The sequence below is a fragment of the Anas acuta genome, chromosome 11, assembly GCF_963932015.1.
Source record: "Anas acuta chromosome 11, bAnaAcu1.1, whole genome shotgun sequence".
NCBI classification, from domain to species: Eukaryota; Metazoa; Chordata; class Aves; order Anseriformes; family Anatidae; genus Anas; species Anas acuta.
Window position 1 is genome coordinate 14,087,512 of NC_088989.1, and position 22,980 is coordinate 14,110,491.

Genomic DNA, 22,980 nt, shown 5'->3' on the forward strand with positions numbered 1-22,980 from the left:
CTGACCTTAAGTCATCACTGGGCCACATGACTTCCATTTTGACAGAATGATGAGTTTCTTCTGGCCTCCAAGATCATTACACAGTGAGGATAAGTGAAATTTTCAATTAGATATTCCCATTGTGCTAACTCATGACAAGTCTTGATGTTGTTTGTCAACACATCCCAGTCTCATTCCTGTCCCTGCCAGCCACCATAGGATTATAAATATATAGTCCTATAAATACTCTAGTAGCAGCAGTATATGCTAGAGATATACAGTAGCATATAGTACTATACTACATGCAGTGTAATATTACCCAAGGGAAAAAAAAAAAACAACACATGAACATTTAAGGATCTGTGTCCAACTGGCTCATACAGGCCCTTCACTATGGGTTTTAGTTATTTCCACAATTTTCCAAGGAAGCTTCTGAGTTTATCTTCCAAAATGAGTCTCTTACATCACAATCCTTCAGCTGCAACTCAAGACTCTGTAGTTTTACTTACACATTTTGAAAACGACAGGAGGAGTTTGTAATGAAAATAACCACTTAAAGGTGCATCAAAGAAGACTGGGATTACTGGTAATTTAACTGTAGGGCACATTTCTTTCAGATAGGGAAGAGCTGATGAGGGATAATCCCCATCTGGCAGGGGAAAAAAAAAGTAAAAGCTTGAGTCTACAATGGGAGCAAATGGACTGGTAACCACATCAGCTCTGGTCAGCAGCATCGGGTCATAACCTGGAACAATGCAGACATGGTTCCAGGCTGGAGGTGCTGCAAAGCTTGCAAGGTGAAAGCTTCCATGGCAATGGAGTAAGAAGAGAGCCTTGGAAGTATTTTTCCCACTGCCAACACAATTGGTTTAGATTTGCTCCATGGCATTGCTGCCTGGCATCAGTATCAGTCAGCACGTTGCTTTCTATATTGATAAAAAGAGATTCCTTTGCCAAGTCACATTAGCCACAATTCCTGCATTTACTGCAAAGTTACCCAGGAGCCCTGTATTTCTTGTTGCTAGCTGAGCTTGTTCTTCATCATTTTATCAGCTGGCTGCCACTGTTGCTATTCCAACAGACCACCGAACCTGGAGCACAAGCTATCATTCGATACCATTTTGAGTCTCCTGAGCTAATTCATCAGCCTGTAGCAGCATTTGACATCTTAGAAAAGAGAGGGCAAAGTCAGTTCAGGGATTAAGGAAAGACCGAGCATTTTACTGCAAAGGAAGATCAATAGAGGTTTTTACCACCAGGTATTAATGTTCTTTTCTGAGAAACTGACCATCTGGTTCAAAGAAAACCCCACCCTGTCTTGCCCTGAAAAGTTCACAAGGTGCATGATGACACCCTGACACTACACACACCACTTCCCCTCCAGGAACAGGATTCATTTCTGCTGTTCAAACAGGCTACTGAGTTCACCCAGCAAAAACTCCCATCAACTGCTGTGCTTCAGTTTGTCGATGTCTGCCAACAGCACTATCTTTTTGTTAAACCCTGCTGAGCAAATACACAGGCCTCACCCACTGTCCCTCAAATGCTTCAGGAAAACCACACACTGAAATGGGTGTGCAAGGAAAATGATGTCGAGAGCTGGCAGAACTTCCTATTGTCTGCTCCATGGCAAAGATGTCTTCAGGAGGGGGATTCCATCAGCAACAGCAACAAAGCAGAGGAAGGCGTGTTGCTTTTTCACGTGTATTCTAAGATAACCCTGTGATGGAGCAGATTAGGGACAAAAATCTTCCCAATGCCTGAAATCAAAGTGTTAAATGAGAAACAAACAGGATTCACCAGGTCAACAGGATAAAGCTTCACCTCACATTGATAATACAGCAATTTGGCATTGCTGATATTGCGTGCAAAGTTCCTAGACAACACTTTCGATCAGGGTACGAGAAACCATATGGGAAACGTGGTGTTTCTATCCCATCTTGAAAACTGATATTGAACTTAGTAGAAATCTATTAGACTGACATCCATTTCTAAAGGATAATTATTAAACTGGGCTGCATCACTTACTTTCTTTGTACAATGAAAGAAAATCGGGGAAAATAAATGTTTTCCTTAAGCATAACTTTGTGAAAAATCCTTGAGCATAGCAAAACTTCAAAATCTGCATGTGAGAACACACAGCCTTCACAAGCAGCTGCGTTATTAAATACCTTTGCCAAAACCAACCAATATATCAAAGCATAGCTGAAAACATTTTTGTATGCTTCTGAAGAAACTGAGAGGTTTGGACAGCAGCTGCAGGTCATGTGCATCTGAACCCAAGATAGCTCTGAAACGATAGCATAGTTCATTTCTATCTGCTCTGAGTATGTTTAGCAAGTTACCATTTAATGTGCATTGCTCCAGAAATTTTTCAGAAGTTCAGCCAAGAACAGACTCAGCTAGGGAACAGAGGCTTTATTTTAGAGATACGGAGAGAACTGACAATTGCAAGCAAGTGAATTTTCCAGCAGCAGGGTGTAGATGGTGAGAGAGAGGAAGAAACGCAGAGGCACAGCCTTTGCTCCTCTCCAACCAAGACTCACACAGACAAAATGCTTGTGCTGGGCCGGCACACAGTCAGAAACCGTCTCAGACAGAACAGCTGAATCAGCAACTAAAATCCTGGTGACCTCTGTAGCAGCTGCAGCCTGGACCCCAAATTAATCATTTTGAACCCAGCACACACCATTAAACATCATCTATTTCCTCTGTTGAGAGCTATGGTTAATATTTATCACCAACACGCTGTTCACATATTTCAAGGATCCTCCTCAAAACTTGTAGCTGATCTGACAAAAGGACCCAATAGTCATTTGGGCCACATATTCATTAAGAAACCATTAAGCACGCCTGTGAACTAATGCTGCAGTTCTCCAGAAGTGCTGTAACCATAGCCCTGTACACACAACTTCACTGCAGCGCCAGCCCTTCAGGCTATTTTGCGGTCCTTTCAGCCAGTAACCTAACATGCGAAGCATCGTCTGGGAAGCATTTACTGAGCTACCTAAAACAACATCGCTAGGACTCGGCCAAACTGTAATAAACCTCGAGGCGAGATGTCAAGTTGTCTCAGTTCAACCTCTGAAGTTCAAGGACAAAAGAAAACAACCTCCAGAATAACCCTGCTAGAGCTTTAAAAAGAAGGAATAGAAAAATATTTACCATCTTCAGAGTTCATTTTTCATTTTAACTTGCTCGTTTCGTGGTTTTGTTTATAAGCTGAACAGAGAAAAGATAACAGTGCTACTGTCAGAAACTGAGAACTGGGACTTTGCTTCAAACAGGGCCGGGCAAAACATTTCCTGAGCTAAATGGCTGATCGAGTTGAAAGAGATTTGCCTGAAACTTTACCATAAACTATAAACTGTTCCGACATTTCTGTTCAATGTCTTTTACTGCAGGTCTACCGCCTTGCACTTGGCTTAGTTTGAAAGTTAAGCGTGCCCTTCAGGTCAAGAAAAATATTAATCTCACAGAGCAATCATTAAAAAGAAAAGCTTATTTCTCACAAGGGAAACCTTCCTGGTACGAACTACCTCAGAAGAGAACTGCTCTTTAACCTGGTCCAGGAAAGGACTGCTTTATAGATCTGTACAGAAAAACATTTACAGACGTACAAGTTTCCCAAAAGTCTATGTTTCTGTGACACGGATTTGCTTCACTAAATCATTTTGGGTTGTGCAATCTTCACAACCCAACCTTATACACAAGGCATTAGTATTGCTGTGTATTTCTCTCTTTTTAAGCCATCTCCTCCATTCTCAATACCTGGGGATTTTATAATGCTGACACGAAGCAGCAACACCAACAGTCTGATCCTGCACAAGCCATGGCTCTCAAAGCTGGCACAAAACTTCACGTTACCTCTCCCAGCCCAGGAACTAACACCGTAAGTTTTAACATGGTCTCAAAACCACTGCTATGAATCCTTTGTTGCACCTATTACAAAAGCACATACAAAACAAGTAAGAGTTGGGGCATTTCTGCTGTGCTAAGACGTGTGCTGGGCTCTCCTCGGCACGCAGACCAGGACACCCACAGACACGCGCCGGGCCCACACCACTTTGACCGGTGCTTAGCCAGGGAATAAACTGGAAAACACCTCTTTTCTTTTTTCACTTTTTAAATTATGAAGTTACAGAAAAAACATCCTTAAAAAAAACCACAAACTGCATCTAAGTCAAATTTCTTATGAACACAGACACTATATCGTTTCCTCGGCTCTACACAACACATTAGCTACCTTCCCAACCAAATACACAGCAACTTTGCGTTTATCAAATTACTTTATCTTTGAATGTTTGATTTCCTTGAAAAGAAGAAAAATTTATTACATTTATGCACTCACACTTCTAGATGCAGATTAAGCAGATGCAAGGTGCCACCGAATAACCATCACATCTACCACATTTTGGAAATAGTGTTATCTCAGTTAAATGATCAAATCATACCAACTTCTCCACTTCTATGAGGGATCACTTCTGGCTTTTTAGCCCTCATAATGTCTTATTGATGATGTGACAACTCTTCCCTAACATGCCTCACCCACACAGAAACCTGCTTTATATCTGATTCTAGACCCATACGGTATGCAGACCGTGCTCTCAGAGAATCTGTTACTTACACCGTTATTTTTCAGATACCTCAGAAAAATTATCAGATCTCACACTTGCCTATCACTCATCACAACAGACACAAAGAAAAACACATTCAAAATATTTGCAGCTCTCCAGTTCATATTCCTCTCCCAGAAGTTGGATCCTTCAGGTATATAATGTTCCCATGCAAATCTGATCCACCTGATAGCATTTGAAGGAAAGAATTCACTAACCCTTTCTCCAGGAAGCTGAAGCCAGGAAAACAGTAATTCTGAATTCAAAAGCAAGACAAAAAAAAGCATATTTCCAAAACCTCTGAGGCTGCTAACACAGAGAGAGACACTCGGTAGTACAGTAAGCCACCTCGGTGATCCTGGGTTTTCTTACTCGGTAAGGTCATTAACTACATTTAAATAAACAACGATCAAGCAAAGCATTAAACGCACTGCAACTTCCACCTATTAAAGCTAAAGCTGCCTTACAGAATTAGAAGCTATTTTCAATGCTACAGCAAGAGAACGAGGGGCAGAAAGAAAACAGTATTCTGAAATGAAAGTGGGGGGTCAACATCCTGTTCTCATATTTCACACATCAGAAGACAAGCTTTGATTTCCAGCACTTATTTTCAGACCACAGGACAGGAGACAAAATAAATTCTTCAATAGCTCTAAGTCAGGGAGCTCAGCAGTCCCTGATTTACAGAGTCTAGAAAGAAAAATGCATCAAAAACTGGAAAAACTTTTCATATGTGCCTCTAAAGTAGCCGACCAGGCTCCAGTAGGCAAAGGGAGCATACAAATGAAATGGCTCAGTGTAGCCCACCATGGAGCAGACCTCAGTAGCAGCTAATTCCAAGAAAATTATTCTCTAACAGTAAATCTGGTAAGGGAGCAGAAACATGCTTACTTCTCAACACTGCTGCCTAGTATCGAAGCAAAGAAAAGCAGTTTTCTCTAAAAGTGGCAGAATGTGTTCTGCTTAGAAGGAAGGGTTGGAAATCAAAAGGTTTCATCTGCAAAGCAAGCCAAAGAAAGAGTTAGTCGCTTCTGTGAAGTGCTTGGAGTTTTTCAAACGAAAGCTACCACCTGTAACTCAAAGGCACTGCTGGTAGCAATACCTTCACCAGGGAACAACTGAAATACCACTTTCAGAACAAGCCTTTTTTAGCATTTTAGACACTCTACCATCCAGTTCTGCATGGAAAGGCACGTCAGAGAGAAAACCAAATGGTATGTACATAGGAAGGAATGTGAACAATCTCTGAGCTTTCAACTATTAACTAAAGGTTTTAGCAATGTGAAGAATGGAAGTTAACACAAACATCCTTGCAATGCACTAACAAACTTCTCCGCTCTAGTACTGGTAACAGCTACTCTAACTACAGAAAACATTTAAAGCAGTGCAAGGATGAACCAAAATCACTGCAATGTTTTCCAATTTAGCAAGGATATAGTGACACAAGGGAAGTCTGTGATTTTGAGGACTGTTAGTGTGTTACACTGTACTGATGTTTGATGCGAGCATTCCAAGTGTCAGACCGAGTGACTTTCCTTCACAAAATGTAGTTGTATAGCTGCATCTTGACAAGCAGTCTCCACTGCCTCAGTGGTTTGGTTATGAAAAAGTTAGTGGTCAGTAACTGCCTGTAAAATGGAAGGTAAATAGGAAGTTCTTGCAAAGTAGAAGATCGAACAGGAACATTAGCACATGAATTTCGACTTGCCAATTAAAGTATGATTGGATGATTTAAAGATCTGTTCAGTATTTACACTTCATCCACTGCCATCTGCGATCCCTAATAATAAAGGCAATGACAAGCATTTTAAAGAGCATTGTATCTATTTTAAATTTATTCTGACAAATAACTAAGTACAATTATTTTAGTACTTATAGCACAAATTAGCTGTTCTTCCTAGCATCTGATGGCAAATTACAGAAGGTTTTCACTTATTCTGCCTCTACTGTTTTTTATATCTGTATGGAGAAAAAGGAAATAAGCTTCAGACTTATTAAATGAGCAACTGAAAAAAAGAATGAAGTTGTTTTTGTGCACTTTCGGTTGAGAAACATTTTGAGCTTCCTGGACAAGTCGATTTCTGTATGTCTTACTAAACTGAGAAATCCTCATAGTATCAGTGCATGCATAGTGTCGTGCATGGGAAATCCATGATGAAGTCCAAGATGAAAGTTTTCTAACATCACGGTTCATAACAGCTTGAATACAAGCCAGAATACTACTGGTGCATACATAAACAGAGCTTCTAAGCTTTAGGAGACTTACTTTTACTTACGGGCTCTTCAGATTCACTACACTTAGCTTTAAAGAGTTAGCTTTTCAAAAAGGAGACCAAAGTAATGAGAATATAGATAGGCTGGCTGTCTTTTTTTTTTTTTTTTTTTTTTGCCATTGCAAAGCTAAAATGTCAGCTCTGAAATGTCACTTACTGCATATCACATTCTATCTTTAGCAGCTTTTCCAGCAGCTTTTACACGGATTGCACATATGGTACAAAAAACCTCCACAATTTGCTGTTCTGTGAGAGTAGAACTATGTTCTACTGTATAGATATGGGAAAAAAAAATAAAAACAAAACAAAAAAACACCACCAACAAAACCCACAAACAATGCTTTTAGACATACTGCTTACTCTTTCTACTTACGGTTTACAAATACAGTATAAAACCATGTAAGACTGATAAGCTAAAACGTCAGACCAATTTAATTCCCAAGAAATAATGGTTTTGTCATTTCTAGCATAGGAAAGTTTTAACCACTGGTTAAGCAAGTTGTGAGGTTTACATCATTTCCTTTAGGAAAATTACACAAATCTCTGCTAAAATATTTGTTTTTGTTAGTGTACCTAAAGCTTTCCCTCTCATAATTAACCATCTCCTCTTACCTCATAGTTTCTTTTCCAAACAGCATGTGTAACTTTCTATCACGTACAGCTTGTTCGCTTTTTAAACTGATATGGCAAAACATTGACTAGATTTGCATTTTAACATTTAACCATTCACTCATTGCTACAATTGGTTTCCACATTTAACAAATAGTACAACTGAATCTCAGGAAACTCAGACCTGTTTCCCTGATCCACAAAAGTTTACCACATAAATCAGAACAAGAAAATTAACTTATTTATGCCTATTTAGGGTCTTATTATACTTATCTATTACATCAAAACATGAGGACAGACATACTAACGACCCTAAAATGGATGAATGCAACAGGAATACAGAGTATGAAGGCATTTAGAGATTAAAAAATGCAGCCCCTGACTCCACAAAACAAATACACTACAAAACAAATTAACAGAATTAGAAAATTGTACCCAGCACCACAGATGTTTTTTTTGTAAGTGACATTCCATGTTTTAGAAAAGCAACTGAAAACAAATTTGACATTACCTGCATCTTCTAAAAAATACTGCACAGCCATCAGCACCTTTCCCTGAGGTTGTAGATCAAGCTGTGGAAAGAAAGATACGAACAGTGAAGCATGTGGCTGACTGAAACTCTCAGGAATTTATACAGCTCTTTTTAGGGAATCAAAGTGTAATATTCAGTAACTATTGGATTACAATCCTCTTCTATATCTCCCTGCTGCAGCTGAACCAGGTGCTTTTATTCTATTGTTTTTGCTAGTATGCTGCATTGCTTTGATGTCTACCCAAAAGTTCATTGCAGTCCAAGTTCACATTGTTTTTGCATGTTCCTTTCCCTTTTCTGCAAATAAGTTTGTCAGCATCTATTTTTACTTTTCATAAATTCAATTTGCACAGGAACTTAGTTTTTAAAGTCTATACAATGCCGTGTATGTTTATTGACAGCACAAACCATAGAAATACCAAATACCATTGCCTATCATCAGAAAAATAGCGGCAGTATCAAAATTTATTTTGTTTTCCCACCAGACTATTACACATGGTTTCTCTGGAACGTCCTACAGACCAGCATCATTACAAAGCTCCCTACAGCAAAAAGAAATGCCTTTTAAGCCAGTTCCTGGGCTCAGAGAGCAACCACTAATGCTTAACCCGCTGCCTTCCTACAAGGTAGGAAGCTATTAAGCATGAAAGAGTCTAATTCAGTCTTCACTTTAGCAAAGAGCAAAGTACCACTGGGTTAATAACAAATTGGTGAATGCAACTCGGAAAAAAACAAGAAAAATTACAATAGATATATCTCCATAAATCTCACTGCCCTAGTGGGCAGATAAGATACAAGCAGAGTGGGAATTAAAAAATGCCAATTGCAGCAGCATTAACCCAAGTAAAATTTTCTGCAAAAATAATTTTGTAAAATAGGAATTCTACACTGAAATGCCTTGGAACCAGCTTCACTTTTCTTCACCTCTGGATGAATCACCATGATCAGATCCAATTTAAACATTTGCTAATTGCTGTAATGACTGTTAAGCTTTTCGAAATAGGCTCTCAGTGTGACTTACATCAGTATTTCAAATACCAAACCCATTGATTTTATTGTCAGTTTCTTGAGCTTTGATTGTACATTGCTAAATTAATTGTCTTACAAACTCCTGCCACACATGCTGAAGAGATTGAACACCCATAGGCATAAGGGCTGTATTCAGTTTGAAAGAAGCATAACCAGGTCAGCAGGTTTAAGAAATTAAGCTTTTCCCTTACCCAGAACTCTGCTTTGCCGTTGCCTTTCTTGCACCGCTCCGCCAGGACTGACACACCTACAGTCACTTCAGATAATGGCTCTTCTGCTGCTTTCATGAGAACAATCTGAATCACGCGTCCTTCATAAATGTGGGCATCAAAAGTTGATTTCCATTCTGGATACATAGTGGGTTTCTTCTGAACCAAAGTTTTTCCTCTCTCTGAAAGCCACACACAAAATAAGAGAAAATGGTAAAAAATCAAAAGGCAAAGTTCACCCTGACGGACAGTGCATGCAAAGGCAGTGAAGGTGTTAATGTGCAGCCCGAGAGACCAGGAGGAACAAATCCCATTATGGAATTCAGAAGCGGGTTTAGTTATTTGCATCTTGACAGGGAATATTTGCATGTCTGCTTTTTGGCATCAATCTCCATCACATGCCATCTGATCATACTGAATACCTACCACTAGAAGGTAAATTAAGACAGATCTTACGTTGACTTAAGTTTAAATTGATACTAGTGGCTGAGAGATGAAAAGCTTCACATTTCATTAATCCACATCCAAGTTATCCCAACACTTCACTTCTATGCATAAGCAAGTCACTTGATTGACGTTGTACTCTCTCTGCCACGTTTGCCACTTTTTAAATGGTATTACAAAGCTTTATCAGTCTTCTCTAGCACATGCAGACCCTGCATACTTAAAGGATAAGGAAAAGACTGAAAGAACCTCAAAACAATTATTTTTTTTCCACCTAACATTTACCTAGTTTCCCATAAGAACATATCTACAGACTCTTTCCTTCAAGTCTTATAATGCCACACTGTTCTTATTAGATTATGATTTTTCTAATATACAATTTCTATCTCTCTTGCTACCAGTTAATGTAATTTCTTCCTGTCTTTACCTTAGTGTACCAATCAGCTGTTTTCTGTCCCTATCTATAACAAGCTTGTTATAGATAGATATACTCTGGTACATGGTGCCACCTCCTCAACGTTGCTCTGATTCGCTCCCGAGCCTATTACTCCCCATTTGTACGCAGGTAACTGAATATCATTTTGTACATTCTGTACAATTTCTGCTACTTATCAAGATTATTTGCTGCAATGAAAGTGCTTTCTAAATTCCTCTCCAGCTCTGAATGATCCATTTTTTTCTTGATAAGTGTGTAACCTGTTCTTATGATATCAAGGCAGTAACACAGCAGATTAAATAGTTCGACCCTTCTTCAACAAGCTGCAGTGTGAGATGCCTCCTAAAATGCAATCAAATTTTCATTCACTTCAATGAGGGAAGAATTAGAAGCATCTTATTAAAAAAGGATAAAAAAAAAAAAAAAGAAAAACCACCACAACTTCCTGGAAACTCAAGGCAAAGTCTGCATTCATTCAGTAATCATTTGCTCAATACCCTTTGCTCGATTGCGCTGAGCTATCCAAATGAGAGGAACAAGTAGCACCCTTTTACTTCTTTATTAGGGAATGCCTGCCAACAACAGCATTACAAATTACAACTTTCACAAGCACACCCAACTCTGCTTGCCAAAAGGCATTCTAAAATGCTCAGAAACAGCCACCTGAGGACCTCCACCATTTCACAGAAAACTTGACCATTCCTCCTCTACTCAGTCAAAAGTTTTTATCTTGAAACTGGGGAACTTCGCAGACAGAAAAAAAAATTCTTAGTGATCCAAGTACAAGGCTCTGGAAGTAGGTTTGGTATTCATAGCTATGGAATAATTTGTAAATATTATGGTGAAAATATATAGAGAAAATTCAAAGAGAACATCATTTAGAGATTATTAAAATAGCCAATAAAGGCAAGGGGAAATTAAGGGTGGGCTGACTGCACAACAGGGGTTTTACATGAGCCAATTTTTTGGATTGCTAAAGCTATACCCTCTCATCATAAAGGCACACTTCAGCCATCATCTTTGGGAACATGAAAAATTGCAGCTATTTGCAGAACCTTTGACAGTAATTCACAGTTAGGAGAAGCAGCAGCAGTTTACAGACATGTCGCTGATACTTTTTGTTGGATTTTTAGATGGGAGAACTATTTCAGACCATTCACAGAAGTCTCCCTATTCTCATATCCCAATTAAGATCTGTTTTGAGCAGTTACTATCCATGCTCTTACCTCACATAGAACTAAAAGAAGTTGCCTGAATTACTGGCAACAATTTCCAGCCTGACCATGCTGCTTTTGTAATTAAAATCATACTAATCAAGACTTGTCATGAATCACAACATCTGACTGAAAATGAACACTTCAGTCTCAGAAAAGAACAGCCTTTAAAAACACTTTTCCTACCCCTCCTGAATCCAGGCATCCTTTATTTCTCTGTTAACACTAGTGGCTTCAAAATGCTTTACATGTTTGCAAATTGGCTTCGTGCCTAATCATTAGGCAAATTATTTTCTTCTCATACGATAAGCTTTTCCTCAATCATGCTTCAGCATGCAAATCCAACTGAAGCTATTCCAGATCTTGTCAAACTGATAATGGGTGCAACCATTTCTTTTCCTGAGCGTCTCCCTTCCCCAGTCAGTCACCGCTCAGGCTCATCGCACCCTTCTCCCCCACTTTTCAGTGCTTCAGTGATACACGCAAGCAGAGAAGAGAAATGGTGGGATGATTACACTTGTCAGGAGACATAAGCTGCAAAATTTTAAAGCGGATTTATTTAGACCACTTCCACCTCTCCACATATGCCAACAGGAACAACGCTTTGAGCACCATTTCTTTAGAAGGTCTCTCAACACACAAAGAAACAGCTGCTTTGGAGCCCTTATCTAAACAAAAAGGAGATAGCTCAATCATGTTGTGAGGAAGAAGAAAATTCACCCCTTTTGTGCATTCTTTGGCATTTTGTGAAGCCCTAAAGACATAAGGCAGGATTTAAAAGGCCCTGTCTGATCCTGTGCAGCAATTCCTAGGCTTTTCTCTCATCCTGTTTGGCTACAGTGACATATTTTAGGTAAATGTCTGAAACTATTACAAAGCTTTTGACCAGATTCTGTGAAGAAGTGGTCTTCGAAAACTTAGGGCCTGATGAATACAGAGATGCTAACAAGACCTTGGGTGCAAGTCATTCCAAGCAAATAATTCTGCTAAAACACCTCAGTTACTATTGCAACAAATTATGTTTCTCATTAATAAACCCATCCTCTAATACAAACAGCGTACTGCTCTGTGCTTGAAGAGGGTATTCTTCAACCTGTTGCAGCTCAGATCCCTCTTCATGGCACTCCACTACACCACTATCTCCCTTTCAGAGCACTTGTGAGTGCAGTCTGCTTCTTGCAGAACTGGAGAGAACAACGCTGTATTTAACATTCACAAACCTACATCATACAAAACTCACGACGCACCTTAACTTGTGCAAAAGCGACATTTCAACAGTTTCAGCTGCTTCACCACGTGTTTTGTGAATAGTTATGTGTTGGTGGTGAAGCAGGAGACAAGAAAGCTTGGACTTCATCCTATGAAGTGCTGAGCATTCTTGCTGCAGGACAAGATTGTTCTAATTCAGAAGCCTCGTTTTATGATGGGGGGTAGAAACAACAGTCGTTATTTCTTGCATTCTGACAGAAAAGCCCGTATTGAAGTGCTTGGTGTGACAGGAACAGTAGCACTCGTTACTACTCACAGCCTAAGAGGGATTGCAGTATTTCTCAATAGTTTATTCATACTCAGAAAGGCATCACCATTTGTAACCTCACCTGTAGTCAATGCCTCCTTCATCTTGATAGCACAGAAAGGCTGTAGGTCCCCTTGATTCTGCACAGGTCCCAGCTCAAATGAGTTGAAAGATATCCTTAAGAAGGGGGCCATTGTTCACAGCAATGCTGATGCACACCTATGTGGAAAGAATAGAATAAAAGACTTGGTGTGAGACACAGGAGAAAGCAATACACAGTTCTCAGCCATCATAACCAACACGACCCATCCACTGATGTCTGCATGTCTTAAATTTGCTTTTGAGATCATAAGCCTAAAACTGGCATGTATTGAAACAAAAAACATCACGTTTAATCACAGACTGAACTTAAAGACCCACTTTTAACTGTATCCTGTTAAAAACAAGTAGTATTTATACCTTCGACTTAGACCTTCCTCAGTTTTTAATTGGCTGAGACCCTACTCATTAACAGACACAATTAGATGGACACTCTTATCAAAGGAGTAGTTCACAAACTAAGAGACAGATTAGAACTCAAGTGGACAAACTGCATGCATTTCTTAACACATTGATGATCCTTTGATTTTTAATTATGGATGTTTTTGAGCCACTTGTATCATAGAATGCATATATTTAAGTATTATTCAGTATGTCGGAACTTAAAGCTACACTGTGTAAGTGTTAAAAAAAACACAACAACAAAAACCATCATGACTGGAGCTAGGGCTGGGTTGGGAAATAAAAAGTGAGGAAGAATGGTTTTGTCTGTTCCACACATCCCTTTCCCCATATCTCTCATAATGCAAGGTGCCATAAATACAAGCAAAATTTATCTCCTAAAGCTGTTTATATATATATATATATATACACACACACACTTTTTTTTTCTTTTGGGTGTATAAGGTTTTATTTTTCAGTTCCTACACAACCTTAAAAAGCTTCAGAATACCTAGATGCTTCAATCGCCAATCAACTCACAAAAGAAATGTCCTTGTTAATTTTACTTATAAAGATTATCCAAGAAATTATTGAACTGTACACATAACTTCTGGGCACTGCAGCAAAAAGCACTACGAGCTGTACAGTAAGGGTAACATGTTCTTAAGCACGATCAAGTAATTGCACTGCATGTAATTGCTTGGTCAACGTTAACAGGCTGAGTAATTGGTTCGTACATCATGAGTTCAAGCTGCTTTTTTTCCACTTACTTAATGTGGAAAGTGATGTACCTTCCAGAGAATACCACCAAACCAAAACACACATAACAACAACACACAACTCCATGCCTTGCTTTGCTTTAGGTGCTGTACTACTCCTAGGATGCATCACAGGGCTACTGATGCAGAGACACCAAACTTCAAGAACAGTCTTTTTTTGAAGGCGGGAACACATGCCAGACAAAAGGAGTAGAAAAAACTACAGCAGTACTGTGTGACTTGGTTTAACCTAAGACGCAAGAATCCTACAATTTCTAAGTCAGCAACTGGTGTTTCACTCTTTCCTTGTTCTCAAGAGCTCCTGAACTCAGAGCAGATTTCAGTTCACAGCTTGCAGCATGTTCAGCAATGCAGCTAGGCCCTGTAGCTCAGATGTCAATACTTGTTCTGAGGAGCAAAAATAAGGTATTCAGAAGGTAAGAGAAAACAGTCATTTGCTAGCAAGGAATGTTAAACACAATCAGAGAATGAACATGTGGGATTAGGAGAAAAGAGTTAACAAGGTAATAGGAAGAGATTACAGGAAAAAAGAAAGAAAAAAACAGGGCTGAGCTGGCCTTTTATCTGTAGATTGTTAACCAGCACTAGGAAGAGCACTTCAAGCCATACTGCATATGCTTGCATTTTTTATTTTTTAAATTTATATATAAAACAACCTGAGAAGCAATTAACATCCTTCTCATATCTTTTAAGGCCCAGAACAGTCATTTAGTTAAGACCGTGAAATCAGTTTTTGGAGCAAAACAGAATATAGCTCCTACCACCATTATCTGCACATCACGCAGTCTCCCTTTGTGGAAACCATTCTCAATAAAATCTTACTACTTTCTAACATTTATTGAGCTGTTTCTTATTAACTGACTGGTTCCCCATCTTCTCTTCTGTAGAGTACGACAAAGTTAGAAAGCAGGTTTAGGATTACTTGGCACTGCTGCTTTTCCCACTGAGCAACTAAAAGCCACCACTATAATTCACATTCCCTGAGTCTGATATCCATACTTTGAGTAAAACAACAACCCTTCCACACTAATCCACTGGTTAAGATAGCTTAGAACACCAGTTGATGAGATTGGGATGACCCCACAAAGAGAGAAAATAGCTTTTGTAAAAATTAACAAATACCATCAGATACCTCCCTTTGACAAATGCAACAATGCTCATCAAGAGCTTTAATGAGGAACATATTTTAACTGCTTGAGAGACCTCATGCTCGTTACACTCAGAGATACCCTCAAGTCACCAGCTATGTGGCTCACCAATACTGGATAACAAAAAGTTACTACTCAATGTAGATGCAAAAGAAACCAGATTTCATAATCTTTTACCTCTGGGGAAACAGCTTTAAGACCCAGTTAGGCCATAGGTAGAAACAAGCTGGGTAGGTCAGCGCGCAGCTCCCACAGGAAATTTGATTTGATAGAATCACAGACTGCAGGATAATTCAGGTTGGAAGGAAAAGCCCAGCTAGAAACCACAATTTCCAGTAAGTCTGGAATGATACTAACAAAAAATTGGAAGGCAACGACAAAGCTAAACTAACAATTGCACTGATTTCACTCAAATTGAATCAAACTAACATCAGTCCTGAAACGGAACACAAGGCTTGTCACTTGACATTTACTTCAACAGCCAATACACAGATACAATAGAAAGGGGTAGAAAAAAACACATGGACTTCATATAATCACATAATCTTCCTCATTTCTGGTGGCCTAATACAAAATCTACTTTGAAGGCCACATTTTCCACTCTGCTTCTCAAAAGCTGTTTTTTAGTTTTGACTATGGTTATTTGTTTTAGCTTCACAGTACTTGGCTTCAGTGCAATCTCAAATTCTCACTCAGAAATGCAGTACTAAACACAAGCAATTAAAGGAGTTAAGACAAAACACCAAACCCCAGGAATTTCTGATGATGTTCAAGTTGAGCTCAATTCAAAGTTGCATTGAAGAAAAGTAGAAATTACCTTCCCATTTAACAGAAAAATCTCAACAACTTAGTTTCACGTAACAAACTACCTGTTCCTGCCAAGTTTCTCTGTCCTTATACATTCTGCTTTTTTCAGAAAAGTAGAGATGTACAGTGGTCTCATGTAAAATCTCATTATATGTGGTAGACTATACTGTGATGCAGGGAGGTTAAGTGAGAAAGGAGGGCTTGGATTTGCTCCTCAGTTATGTTTTCCAATCCCTGTCTATGCTAAGATACTGCAGTTGACATGTACTGGCTGTACTGCTATGAAAAAACAAAAACATACCTCACTAAAACTGTTTTTGGCAGCAAAGCTCCAGACACAGAGATTCACTTTAATTCAACAAAGTTTCTCAAAATCCCTGCAGAATGTGCTCATCCAAACTTTTGTCACATTTGAAAAGCAAAAACATCCAGAGCAATACGTGCATTTTGTTCACTGCATCTTAGACACAGGCACCTCTCAGGTCTCCTTGACTATTTCCGAAGCGACAGAAAAAGTGTTGACTCTAGTTTTAAGAGCTGTATCTGTCAAGAACTGAACTGCTATAAAACACCAGTTAGGACATGGAGATTTTACAGTCTATTCATATGACAAGTATTGCTGCTAGAAGTATTAAAGCCAAACTGCTTTCCCTACAGGGTGTGATATTATTTAAACTAAATAGTGGAAAAAATGAGACGCAAACTCCAAAAGTACTGCAACTCCAAACTGCAGGTTCAGTATATCAAACAGTTGCTGTTATCTAGAAGCTGAGAAGAAAAAAAAAAAATAGGGGAAAAAATGCTTTAGCAGCATTGTTTTGTATGCAGTACACTGAGATGGCCACCCTGACTCAGTGTGCTCTCTGATGCTGTCCAGCACAATATTCCTTCGCTCAAGGATCCCCGACACACCCTGCTGCAAGCTAAAGCTGTGCTCAACACCATCTGGAGTAGATTCTGTAAAATCCACAGTAACTTCCATGAAGCCTTTGAATTGGAGGCTTTTGACTGTTCTTAATATCAAAAGAAAATCAATCATGTTACCATTGACTATACTAAACGTGGAGAGATACTGAAAAAATGGAACACCTTCCTCTTAATGCCAACATATACTGGGCAAACAAGCTGTTGGTTTTCACATAGAATTGATTGTAAAGCTTAGTTTTAAGGAAATCTGGATAGGCTGCACCGATGGGCTGAGGTCAACTGCATGAAGTTTAACAAGGCCAAGTGCCAGGTCCTGCACTTGGGGCGCAATAACCCCAAGCAGAGCTACAGGCTGGGAGATGAGTGGTTGGAGAGCTGCCTGGCAGAGAAGGACCTGGGAGTGATGGTTGATAGTTGGCTGAATATGAGCCAGCAGTGTGCTCAGGTGGCCAAGAAGGCCAACAGCATCCTGGCTTGTATCAGAAACAGCGTAACCAGCAGGGCTAGGGAGGTGATCGTCCCCCTGTACTCGGCTCTGGTGAGGCCGCACCTCGAGTACTGTGTTCAGTTTTGGGCCCCTCACTACAAGAAGGACATCGAGGTGCTTGAGCGGGTCCAAAGAAGGGCGACGAAGCTGGTGAGGGGCCTGGAGAACAAGTCCTACGAGGAGCGGCTGAGGGAGCTGGGCTTGTTCAGCCTGGAGAAGAGGAGGCTCAGGGGCGACCTTATCGCTCTCTACAGATACCTTAAAGGAGGCTGTAGAGAGGTGGGGGTTGGCCTGTTCTCCCACGTGCCTGGTGACAGGACGAGGGGGAATGGGCTAAAGTTGCGCCAGGGGAGTTTTAGGTTAGATGTTAGGAAGAACTTCTTTACTGAAAGGGTTGTTAGGCACTGGAACAGGCTGCTCAGGGAGGTGGTGGAGTCACCATCCCTGGAAGTCTTCAAAAGACGTTTAGATGTGGAGCTTAGGGATATGGTTTAGTGGGGACTGTTAGTGTTAGGTTAGAGGTTGGACTCGATGATCTTGAGGTCTCTTCCAACCTAGAAAAATTCTGTGAAATCTGTGAAATCTTCTGGATAAATTCAATCTCAAAAAACTCCAAGGAGAATTTTCAGAACCTCTGCTAGCACAAATTTCATATTATAGTAACAATCTTCTCCACAGAGACACAAGGGATGAAGGGTAAATTCTGCAGTTTCTCTCCTTCCAACAGTGCACAACAGCAACTGGGGACTCAGGCTGCAGCTGAAGGCGTTACTTGTCAGAGTTCCTTTGTTGCTACAACTCTTCCTTGTTGTAAATAGTGAGGACAAGTCACCTCTAACACAATCCAGAAACAAAGAGGCAGTTGTGACTTCTGCATGGAGCAGGAAGTAACATCAAAGCAGCGGAGGAGGAAACACTGACAGAGGCCAAGAACAGAACATCGAAGGGACTGAAAACTGAAAGGCCCAAAGAGAGAGCAGGTTGCTCCATCACCAACACAGGTCTATACATCCAAGAGAAAAGCAAAGGATAAAACACCTCTATGATTCAAGACTGATTTCCTTGTAGTAGTCTGAAAAGCAACCAAGTTCTGACTTTTTGCAAATGGATGTAAAGCAGCAGAGTCATGTCTTTTCCCTGCTGTCTCACAAAAATGCTCTGGATGGCAAAAAAATGACTGCTTTCTGCTCAGTTCCTCGCTGTGACCACTTCTGAGGACATAGAAATGTTTTGGAGAACACCAACACCAGCAGACAGCATCAGTGACTGATGGGTGGTCATCCCTGAAAATATGCACCAATTCTTTTTTTCCTTTTTAAGATGCAAAAATACGAATTATTTCCAATTAGCAAGCTTTTGTTTTCCTTTTTTTTTTTTTTTCTCCTCTTTTCTTTTTTTTCACCATAGGAGTTTCTTATCCTCCATTCTGGCAATGGACAAAAGGTTCCAGAAAGACAGCAACGAACTATTGCCCAACTTTCCTTGCCCCCACAGCACTTTCAAAATCGTGGCAAAAAACCTGCCTCCTCTTTGTGTACTTCCTACAAAGGTGCTTGTGCTACTGTCAGGATGATAACACAGGAAAGGCTGCAAGTAGAGATGCTGGACATGTGATTAGCATCCTTCATCTGTGCATAGCAATAACGTGCATGTTTACGTTTTTATCATTCCCTCTTATGCTGCTTTTTGCTTATATTAAAGAATAACTCATAGGAAGCAGGTTGGCTATGGTGCTTGAACACCTCTCCCTTCACAGGTATTCATTGAGCTGATCAAAATCCCATCTGCAAGAGAGGAGAAACAGTAATAGTACTGTAGGATGTATCACTGGACCAAAGTAACAATGATGGTAATCGCTGGTTGAGTTGCAGACTTGCAACTATTCTACAGAGAATTTTAGGAGGTTCTGTTGCAAGCCCTGGCTTCTATTTGGTGTTCAGCAGGGAAAAGTCAGTCTAAAAAGGAAGTCAGATTAAAAAAGATTTATTATATTTGCTGTTAGCAGCCTTGTCAAGAAGATACACTGCAGCACTCTATCAGCGGGACTTCCCTAAGGACTGCAGACTGTTGCACTGCTGCCATTCAGCTAAAGGCGGAGAAAGGTACTCACAGCAAATGCTGCGTCACTATATGTCATGAAACTGAGCGCTCACAGGTGTCAAGGGCTGCAAAAAACATTATCTGCAGGTACTGCTTTCAAAATTTAAAATCCACGGAGGGTTTGAAGAGCAGTCTCCAACACACAGGGCTGACCTCACATGCTGCATGTGCATCCCTGCAGGAAAGGGAAAAGCAACCAAAGCTACAGCCCCTGCACCAGCATCACCCTCACTGTTATTTGGATTTAGCCACTTGCTATTCAGGTTTAGCCACTCAGGTTACAATTATCTCTTATGGAAAGTTTTATTTACTTCAGTTATTAATTTAACAGCTTCATTTGTCTATGGAATCCAAGAGTAGTAATTACATGCATGAAGCTTCACAGCAACTATTTTGATGAACTATCATATGGAGAAGATTTTACAAACAAAATAAAACTAGACCTTAAGATTCGAACCGGTGGACTATACTGATGAAAGCAAAATTAATTGATTAGGAAGAGCAATACACCTAATGGGTTAGGAAATATTTAACGAAATGCAGTTACCTTTGGGAAGTCAAGCATGAAAAGAATATCTTTAAAGTGGCCCAACCACCTACAACTTCTGCAGCAATATTTCCAAAACAATGTATCTTCATAAAACACTTTGAAATAATTACACCAGAGGACTATGAAAAGTGAGAAACAGATTAATGAGAAATTTAACACAATTCCATTTACTTGCTGTTAAATTTACTGATGAATATATATATATATATATATATATATATATATATATATTCTGGTTCATAATTTCAAAATGATAATCCTGTACACTGAATTCGAGTGAAAGTTATATAAATGTTGGAGTCTGTTTGGTTTTTCAAGTAGTGCATGCAGATTGGTTCACAATATCCTATACATGTAGCTTGAAAAAAAATGTAGCTACAACTTCCTTCTTCCCTCCTCACCCCATTATTTTCTTTCAAATACTTCTGCTTTTGCTGGTTAGGACAGGACTAGAAGCATGACATAGTAAAATGTTTCATTATTTGTGTAGCAACAGCATGGGGAAAATCCATCTAGATAAGTCACGTAGCAAGAGATGCTTCCTGGGGTCTCTCCTGCTCGGCCAGAAGCACAGATAATTCAGAGTTTCCGTGCCTCTTTGGCACGTCCAACAGTCCCCAAACTGCCTGAATTTATGGCTACTTTATAAGTCTTCCTCCAAAAAATCTACTTCCACTAATCCCCAAAGGCCCCCCCCCAAAATTACTGGTGCTTTCCCTATCTTTATTATGACACGCTTTTCACAATATGAGCATTAGAAACCTTTTACTGAACACGCCAACTCTAAATCTTGGAAGTGCAAACTCCTGAAAAGCTTGAGGGGAATGCAGTTAGTAAGCAAGGAAGATCTAGTGCAGACCTGATTTTATTATATTTTTTTTGGAAGACAAGCAGCCCAATTTATTTGAGCATATGAGAACATAAGATTAGCCCAATAACAACAGTTGACTGTTTTAAAGTGTTTTTTTGTTTTTTTTTTTTTTTCCCAAGTGTGTTGAGTAAGACAAATCTGGGTTCTACACCAAAAGATCAGCCAGTTGAGGTAATTTTGGAGTCTGAAACAGACAGCAGGACAGGCTGTTACACAGCATATGCTGCAAGATAAAAAAAAGCATTTTTACACTGAATGCCCTTTTTTGGAAAAGGAAAGGGAACATTCAGAGCACCAAAGTTGGCTTTTTTGATAATCCACAACTACTACTTGATGGTGAGGAAGTACTGTCAGCTGCTGTTTCTTTAATAGTAGAAATAGTAAGTTTAATACATTTTTTTTTTTTAACCCCCAAGTTCTCCTTCCTCATTGAAGGCACAGGACTACGCAGTAAACGTGCTGTAGGCATGCTATTTTTCACAATTACCAAAATCAGTTCTGAAACAAGGTTGCCAAAGAATCCTCTTCACTAACTCAAAGCACAAATACCAGACTTTAGAAAGATGCAAGAGCAGAAACCCTGCCTGAAGACCAAAGGCTTTGTTCATTACTTCTGATGGCGCAAGCTGACACCAGTTGATAAGTGGTGACTGCAACAACGTGGCTGGCTAGTCAGATGTTTTTGAAGCTCTACAATTCATTAATATCAAATCCCATTCTGAAATAGGAGCATGTCCTAAGTATTAGGTAGGAGGCAAATGCTGCCTCTATACACGCATAACTTAGTAGACTAATCAGGAAGCTTTTTTGGACAAGGGAAGTAAGTTGAAGTTGAAGCTTTTTGGCAATTAAGTAACACAATTCCCTTCATTTGATAGCAAAACCTTATTAAGGTGAAAGGGATGAGGCTACCCCTCTCCTTCCCTTCATTAGTAGGCTCTGGAGCCCCAGCTCCCTGCCAGGTCTGGCTCTGCCAGCAAGCAGACTCCTGGATGCCTCCTGCATGTCCCCGACCAGCCCTCGGCTCCCACTTCCTCAACTCTGTTCAAGGACTTTGCCTGCATTTAGTCAGCACAAGTAAATTGCAAAACTGTACCTCAAGTTTATCACGTGAATACGAGTTCTCCAAAGGCAGCGTGCAATTCTGCAAGAAGGCTTGGACTTTTCCTCGGACTTTTCCTCAGACTTTTCCGAGACAGCCAGCAAGCGCTGGGAAAGCTGAGCTACTCCTGCAGCCTGCAGACGTAGCAAACTGGAGGAAGGTAGCTGAAGAGAATCCAGCATTTTGTACAGGATCTATTTAGCTATCACTATAACCATAAAGCAATCACCTCTTCCGCATTCAGCTTTTGATACTGGAGCTTTTTGTCTTCTCGGGCATAACCATCACGCAGACAGCTATCAGCTCACGCTCTGCATGCACAAGGTTAAGTTTCCTCAGGCAGGCTCACTCCGGTGATTTCTGAAGAGCTCATTTTCTTCCTGTCCCACTTCTGAGAAAAGCCTTGGAATTATGTGTTCACAGAGAAAAAAATACCACTAACAAGTAATGAAGGCATTACGGCTGAAGATATTACATTTCAGGTCCTTTAAGACCGTTCTTGCCAGCAGGTTATGCAAAGTACTAAATATGCAGCGAGCATCAATTAGTTAGTCTGGTCCCTCAGAAACCTCTAAGGGAGGAGCTGTGCACCATCCTCACTCCCACTCAGTATTTTCATCCAGGATTCAGTGTAACATTCTAGGTTTTCTTTCTGGTATATAGCTATGCACACAAAACTTATTTTCTTCACGCTTATAAATTGCCAGGAATTTAAGCTATATTTCCCAGACCAAATAATACAAAGTGCCAACAACATTTTCAAATCAAATGGAAAACATGACAACACTTCAGCTAAGCTTTTACAACCCAAAATACATCTCCCATCTCTTCCCTTGACAAAAACTGCAAAATATCATAAAGAGAGTATGCTG

At 39.9% G+C, this 22,980-nt stretch overlaps 1 protein-coding gene across 4 annotated transcripts in view; it reads right to left on the reverse strand.

Annotated features, from left to right (window-relative positions):
* Nucleotides 1-22,980, reverse strand: part of PRKCD (protein kinase C delta) — a 65,942-nt gene that overhangs the window by 14,948 nt on the left and 28,014 nt on the right. For 2 of the 4 annotated variants that reach the window (XM_068694821.1, XM_068694819.1), the window contains exons 2-4: nt 12,940-13,076; nt 9,230-9,429; nt 7,989-8,049 (exon numbers count right to left, since the gene is read on the reverse strand). In XM_068694821.1, the coding sequence (XP_068550922.1) occupies nt 7,989-8,049; nt 9,230-9,429; nt 12,940-13,051 (373 nt within the window). In that variant the 5' untranslated portion in view covers nt 13,052-13,076. Of the gene's footprint in view, nt 1-7,480; nt 7,501-7,988; nt 8,050-9,229; nt 9,430-12,939; nt 13,077-22,102; nt 22,285-22,980 lie in introns of those variants that run through there. The other 2 variants (XM_068694820.1, XM_068694822.1) reach the window with 2 other exon arrangements.